The 7,747-nt window shown below is 40.1% G+C and overlaps 1 protein-coding gene across 1 annotated transcript; it reads right to left on the bottom strand.

The window, feature by feature from the left end:
- Positions 1-4,950: 4,950 nt before the first annotated feature.
- GDF9 (growth differentiation factor 9) lies at positions 4,951-7,253 on the bottom strand (the record flags this gene model as incomplete). The annotated part of the gene is made up of 1 exon (XM_019642159.1): positions 4,951-7,253. A coding segment is annotated over one exon (1,017 nt), but the record flags the coding sequence as incomplete, so codon positions are not given.
- Positions 7,254-7,747: the final 494 nt, after the last annotated feature.

Genomic DNA, 7,747 nt, shown 5'->3' with positions numbered 1-7,747 from the left:
ATGGCTATCATCAATAAATCAACAAACAACAAGTGCTGGCGAGGCTGTGGAGAAAAGGGAACCCTGGTGCACTGTTGGTGGGACTGCAGATTGGTGCAACCACTGTGGAAATCAGTATGGAGGTATCTCAAAAAACTGGAAATGGAACTACCTTATGACCCAGCAATTCCACTCTTAGGTATCTATTCAGAGAAACCTAAGATGCTAATTTGAAAAAATATATGCACCCCTGTTTATTGCAGCACTATTTACAATAACCAAGACTTGGAAACAATCAAACTGCCTATCGATAGATGACTGGATTAAGAAACGGTGGTACATTTATACAATGGAGTATTACGCAGCTATGAAGAAGAATGAAATCTTACCATTTGCAACAATATGGATGGACCTAGAGAACATTATGCTAAGTGAAATAAGTCAGTGAAAGACAAATACCATATGATCTCACTTATATGTGGAATTCAAAGAACTAAATAAATGAGCAAAGTAAAAAGAAATAGCCTCAGAGATATAGAGGAAATTCCGACGGTTGCTAGATGGGAGAGGGGCGGGATGAGGGAGAAAGGGGAAGTTACATAAATTGGTAACTATAATATTACCACAGGGATATCAAAGATAGTTTGGGAATATAATCAATAAGGTTGTAAATACTTTTTTGGGTGTCAGATGGACACATGTCTTGTTAGGGAGACCACTTCATGGACGGTGTAGAGGCTTGACTACTGAACTGTACACCTGAAGCAGATGTTGTATAATATTGTATGTCAACTACAATTGAATATATATATATATATATATATATATATATATATATATATATATAGTCATGGGACGTGGAGTATAGTGTGGGAGTGGAGTCAATGAAACTGTAATAGATATGTATGATATTGGGGGGGGCGGTGGATTGGGGAAGAGGAGTTGTCATTTTGTGAGGGGTGAAATGTATAACTATTGTATTGTTTTGTACACCGAAAACTAATAAAAAAATTACAAAAAAAATAAAATAAGATACACCTCTCAACCGTAGCTCACACTGACTGACTTCACCAAACAAGTTGAAACTTGTCACACACTAAGGTTCCACGAGCCGCTTTCTGTATTGAAGGTCCCTGCCTGTCCGTTGGATGACACTCGGTAGCAGCATTCACCGTACTTTTGGGTCACAACAGAAAGGCATCGTGTCGTGCATCGCTTCTGGTATATGGCAATTTCTGTCAAATAAAACCATTACAGTGTGTCCTCATCCACCTTATTCACTGGATCTGGCACCATGCGACTTCTGGCTCTTCCCCAAAGTCAAAATGACCATGAAAGGTAAACGATTTGAATCAATTCAGGACACTGAGGCAACCATGACAGCGCAACTAAAGACACTCACGAAAGAGGGCTTCCAGAACTGCTTTAGAAAGTGGCAAAAACGATGGGATAAGTGTGTTTGAAGTAGGGGGATTAATGGCAATGTGTCTTTTACTGTGATAATTTTTTAAATTTAAACATTCACTGTATTGTTTGATCACACCTCGTATATCTTTGCCCCATCTTTGAGCCCTTTTCAAAGGTAGACGTGAGTGGTAGATAATGAAAAGTTTTGAACCATTAATTCCATCAGGAGACATCAAAATTTTGTTTAGGGGCCGGCCGAGTGGATCAGTTCGTTAAGAGCTTGCTTAAGAGTACGAGCTCTGAGCAACAGGGTCACTGGTTTGATTCCCACATGGACCAGTAAGCTGCACCCGAGCTGAGCTGCTGCTGAGCTACTGACAGGTGACAGGATGGCTCAGCTAGTGAGAGCATGTACTCCTAACAAGGTTGCCTGTTCAAGATGGTGGGCTACACCCACCCGCAACTAAAGACTGAACTCGGCACCTTGAGCTGAGCTGCCACCTGGATGGCTCAGTGGATAGAGTATGCTCTCTGAACAACAGGTTGCTGGTTCGACTTCCACATGGAATGGTGGCTATGCCCATCTACAACTAATTAAACACAGCACCTTGAGCTGAGCTGCACGACTGAACTTGGAACTGAGCTTGCTGAACCCTCCACAACTAAGATTGAAGGACAACTTGGCTGTTCCCCTTTCCCAATTTCCCAACACTGTTCCCTCCCCCAATTCCCCAACAAAATCTTTGAAAAACAAAAAAACAAAACTTTGTTGTTAGGATCAGCATTTCTCTTAACCCAAGTGGATTTCAATGTGGCAAAATGTCATCTGTTGTAACAACGTCAATATCCTAGTTGTGACAGTATGCCATATACTTTTGCAAGATATTATCATTGAGAGGACTAGATAAAGGATACAAGAGATCTATTATTTCTTACAATTGCATGTGAATCTACAATTATTTTAGAACAAGTTTAATTTAAAAATTCCAATCTAAAGATAAGATCATTTAGAATTCATTCAGCCTGCTTACGTAGTAGCACCCCAAAATGTATTCCTCCACAGAGTGTTCTATGGTGGCAAATGCTCACTGGTGGAACTTAGGGTAATAAAAAGAAGTCTCCATTTCTGGTAGATGATGTATCTTTCCTGGAGCTGAGAACATTAGACTGTTCTAACCACACACAACGCCTGGCCCATAGTCAGCACTCAATAAATATTTATTCAATGAGCTAATTATTTCTGAGAAAGCCAAAATGACATCCAGGCACAGGCTGTGAACTCATAGCACTGCCTGTCAGAGCATTTCATCATGGAAAGACCTCAGCACCAAAGACAGGTCTATAAATAACTCTATAAACCATTCACAAAGCATTTAAGAGGCCCAAAGTGTACAGTTGACCCTTATCCACATATATCTCGTTACTCAGTTCTCCCATACAAGTTGCATTACATAGAAAGGTAGGACAAAGAAATACTGTTAGGCCATCTGTAAAATCCTGTTCTTCAAATGGATACTGAAATAGTCCTGGTCTTATTAACAAATCAAGGCCCTTTTCAAACATTGACCAATAAATCTGTGGTTTGGGAAGGACAGCTGCATTAGGAAGTAATTAACTGCAAGAAGAGAACATACCTGACTTGTCAATTCCGGTAAAGGATGAAGCGTCAATTCCCTGGTTGCGTTTATCTTTCCTTCAAGTTAGACAACAGTTAATGGATAAAACAGCACACTTTTCTATTGTATCAATCCATTCAGCCAAACTATATACTTAAGGAATATTTTTGGGACTGACATCCTCTAAAAGAATATTTTAAATGTTTTAATTTCACTTAATTTGTCATTTTATTCGTTGCAATCCGCCCAAAGTTACAAATTAAAACCGACTACTTAAAGTTTTGATATAGACCAAGATCTTCCATCTGAGCATTTTTCTTTTATCACCTATATTACCATGAATACTTCCTCCTTTATCCCATGAAAGAGCAACTTTATTTTTCCCACAGGCTGTCTAAACTGAGCTCTAAACCAAGTCCCAGTGGCTGCTGCCCTTGAAGCTGATTAGTAAAACACAAAGCATTCAACATAACACAGGAGTTGATTTAAACAGATAAAGAGCAGGAAACTCTGGAGCTGAAGGTAAAACCGGCTCCTGACATGCCCCATTGTTCCCCAGCATACTGAGGCACTCATCACATTAGGGGACCTCGTATCTCATCTGGACTAAATACCAAAGCTGAATGCATCTATTTAAGGCAGATGTGGCCTCATCCTTGAATTTCCAGATTTAAATCACCTTTGTCCTTTCTCATTTATTTTCTAAGTGGCAGCTTTTATAAGAGTAACCCAAGAAAAACAGGTTTTATATGGAGGAGGCAGTTGGGAGCCTAGTATATCCTCCTCAATTGTGTAGAAGAGAATCTTTGAAGTTTACATTTAGTAGATATATCAGCCCTCAATATTAACACTATCTTGTTAGTGAAACTAGATTTACAAATAAAGTCTAAAAAATAATAACAAAAAGCCAAGCTTATAGTTCAAGCTATCATTACTCAGCTGCAGCATCAAAACACTGTACAGAAGTGTTTTTAAGTCAGTTTTAGAACTTACATATAAGGATGAACTATTTTTCTGCTCCTAATTTTGGCATAGACCTTGATACTTAACTTCAATCAGAACTACCCCTTCTTTCTCTTCTTTTTGAAACCTTTAAATTGCAGACCACATTCCACATTCAGCCACAGAACTAGGCCAAGAGAAAAATAAAAACAAAGAACAAAACAAATTCCTGTTTCAGAAAAAAAAAGTCAGTCAGTTTAGGGTACTATGAGGAGTCCTTTGAGTTGATATATATTTCATGTGGTCTATTTGAAAACAGCCATATTTAAGGGAGACTTACTTTCAAATAAGTTCAATTGCACGTTGCCATCATTACTCATGCCCTTTGCATTCCAGATATTTTTTATTCCTAAGGATGACAGAAGTTGATACAAAACCCTTGAAACACCATTTATCTCTTAGACTTGCAGCCTTATTTACAAAAGAATAATGTGACTCCTTCAAGTTACACAATAAGATGGTAAATTTATTTGGAAATTGGGCCTCCGTTTGTTTCAGTCTTATTTTTCTGAAATTTCTTTCTTTTGTCTTTTTAAAAAAAATTTATTGAGGAACAGCGTGTTTTTCCAGGACCCATCAGCCCCAAGTCAAGTAGTTGTTTTAATCTAGTTGTGGAGGGTGCATGTCAGTGGCCCATGTGGGATGGAACCGGCAACCTTGGTGTTATGAGCCTGCGCGCTAACCAACTGAGCTAAACAGCCGCCCCCTGAAAATGTTTTTGAGAGGAAAAAATCATGAGCGGAAAACAGAGCATTTAAGTCAGTATGTGCAGGTTTATAATACACATGCAAGATAGCACCAGGAAACAACCCAAAAAATGAAATTAACAATTCTATTCATAATAGCATCAAAAGGAATAAAATTCTTAGAAATAAATTTCACAATAAAAAGTGTAAAACTTATACTCAATATTTATAAAACATTGTTGAAAGAAATGAGCTCTAAACAAAGGGAAAAATACCCCACATTCACTCATGGATTGGAAGACTTAGCATTGTTAAGATGGCAATACTCCCCAGACTGATGTACAGATCCAACACAATCCCTACCAAAATCCCAGCTGACTTCTTTAGACACTAAGCATGAGAAAAGATCACTTATAGGAGTTGAAGGACTTCTTGCATCTAGGAGCTACTTTTGGTTTGTAGACTAGGGTTTTGGAATCTCTGAGACAGAAATCGCTGCATCATCTCTAACTCTGTGCCCCTAGGGCTCTCGCTAAGGTAGATTTATTGGAAACTCACATATAAGTCCTCATACCCAAACAAGACTCACTCTGTAATAGAGCCGAGTCACTGCCAGTTGGTTTAGTGGGAACAGTCCTAAACCCACCTGAAAAAAATATATGTGGGGGTGGAGTGATGGGAGATGAGGGAAACCAGCAAAAACAAACAAAACAACAAACGAAAAAAATGCCCCTTGACTTCCTTCCATAGGGTCAGAGATTTTAAATATATAAAGGAGAAAAAAATATTTTTAAAACCTTGAATCTTGCCATTTTCTTGGAAAAAATCTGCAAGGCAATTTCCTTTAAGTAAAGGGAAAAAATGTTATATTGTTTGATGTGAATCAACCAATTTATACAAGCCATCTAATGAGCACAGTTAGTATATTCTGTACCGGTCACACTAATACAATAGAAGTGGGTTTTGTGGCATAATCTCTAGTCCTAGTGAATTTCACTTCATCAGAATTTAGGTAAAGAACTTAGCCTCTCTTTTACTCTGAAAAAGATCAAAAGTTGAGCCAAGACTAGCTTTTAGGCACATTCCCTCTGTCTCTCAAATGATCATATAAAAGCAATCTTTATTTAATAAATACATGCAGAAAACTTATGCCACTGCTAGAAATTTATTCTTCAATTAAATAAGACTACAACACTCTGAACTGTCTATTTAGAGCTGCAATTCCATCCAAGATTAATGCTAATTAAGTTTTTTTAAACATCAGAAACAAGACTTACGAAAAGAAAAAAAAAATCTCGGGGGGGGGGGAATGGAAAGCTCTCCAAAATAATTACATTCATTGTACATTTGCAAATAAGAAAGGTAGATGTTATCTCTTTACGCTGATAGATGTCACCAAGTGTGCTAATGTACACAGGTACCTCCTTCTACAAGACATGCTACATTATATTTAGAGACTTGACACATGAAGCTTTCTCCTGAAGGCACAGAGAGGCGCATGGCATTGACTTGGCCAAAGGGGCTCAAGGTTTTAGAGGACCATGTGTTAACGGCAGGTGCACTTAGTGGCTATCATATCTTCATATTCTTTATAAGCGATGGAGCCATCAGGCTCAATGGTCAGCACACTCAGAGGGCTATATTTGGCCGGCACGCACGATGGCCTTGGCACTGAGGAGTCCAGCTGCTTCTCGCAAATGATGTTCTGCACCACAGTGTGAACCGGAGAGCCGTACCGATGCCCGACAACCCGTGGGCAGTCCCCTTTACAGTACCGAGGGTTATATCTGTGCGGGGCCACAATCCAGTTGTCCCACTTCAGCTGACTAAAGCTAAGTCTAAAGTCATGGAGCTCACACTCATTCTGGGGAAACAGAAACTGTCTGAAGTATTCACTCAGATTGAAAGACGCTGGAACCCGAGGCTTCCTCAATTCCGAGCTGACAGCTTCCTGACCTCTCTGGTGACGGGAAGGCCTTACTCCCTTAGCAGCCTCTTCTCCCGTGGGATGGGCAGACAGGCCTCTCTCCTGGTCAGGAGCCTGTGAAAGTCTCCTTTTAAAGCGGAGGGAATACCACCTCTGATACGCCTGAGCACTCGTGTCGTTTAGATATAAAAGCAGTGACGGGGGTACCAGAAGAGGCAGCTTCAAGGGACCCTCCTGGGCTGAGGGATGCTGCAGCTGGTCTTTCACGCAGGTAACGTCGACAGACATGTGAACACTTCTCTTGTCAGAGGCCACTAGAGGCTGAAGGAGAGTGGTCACATCAACCTCAACCCACGTGTATTTCTTTCTAAATTCAAACTGTGAGTTGAAGGTAAAGGAGCGTGAAGCTGGAGGGGGAGCCTTGTGAGAGGACCCTGGCTCGTTCATCACCAGGATGTGCACGCATTTAACAGCGGAGGGAAAAGAAACTGAGTTGTTGAACGTGTACAGCAAGACTGACTTGAGTAAGTATTCACTGGCAGTAACACGATCCAGGTTAAACAGCAAGTCCACGGACGGCGCGGTTCCTGGGGAGACAACAATCCAGCAGTAGCGCTTGAATACAAATGGAGCATAATACGAAGTCAAAACAAGGAATTAGTTCTTCCTAATGTGCTTTCTCCCTTCTCTCTTCCCATTTCCTCAAGCCTCAAAACAAAAGGGGGTGGGGAGTATATAGAAAATGCAGGTAATTGGTACCCTAACGAATTCCCAAGAATTACAAGTGGACATTTTGTCACCTGAACGTTGGAACAGCTTTGGTGGTGAATTAAAACAGGGAATTACTACATTCTTGAGTTTCACAATCTTAACAATTTGCTCCAAAAATAGAGGAGGCTAAGGAAAGTAGTGTTTTTCTCTTGGAGAGTCTCTAAAAGGAAAACTATAATAAAAACACTAGGCTTGTTAAGACATTCTAAGCCCTAATGCAGTGGTTCTCAGCCTGTGGGTCGCAACCCCTTTGGGGGTCAAACGACCCTTTCACAGGGGTCGCCTAAGACCATCGGAAAACAAAAAGATATTTACATGACGATTCATAACAGTAGCAAAATTACAGTTATAGAGTAGCA

Source organism: Hipposideros armiger, unplaced genomic scaffold, assembly GCF_001890085.2.
Source record: "Hipposideros armiger isolate ML-2016 unplaced genomic scaffold, ASM189008v1 scaffold_66, whole genome shotgun sequence".
In the NCBI taxonomy this organism is placed as follows: Eukaryota; Metazoa; Chordata; class Mammalia; order Chiroptera; family Hipposideridae; genus Hipposideros; species Hipposideros armiger.
Note: the sequence above shows the minus strand (reverse complement) of the source record. Positions and strands in the feature narration are given on the sequence as shown.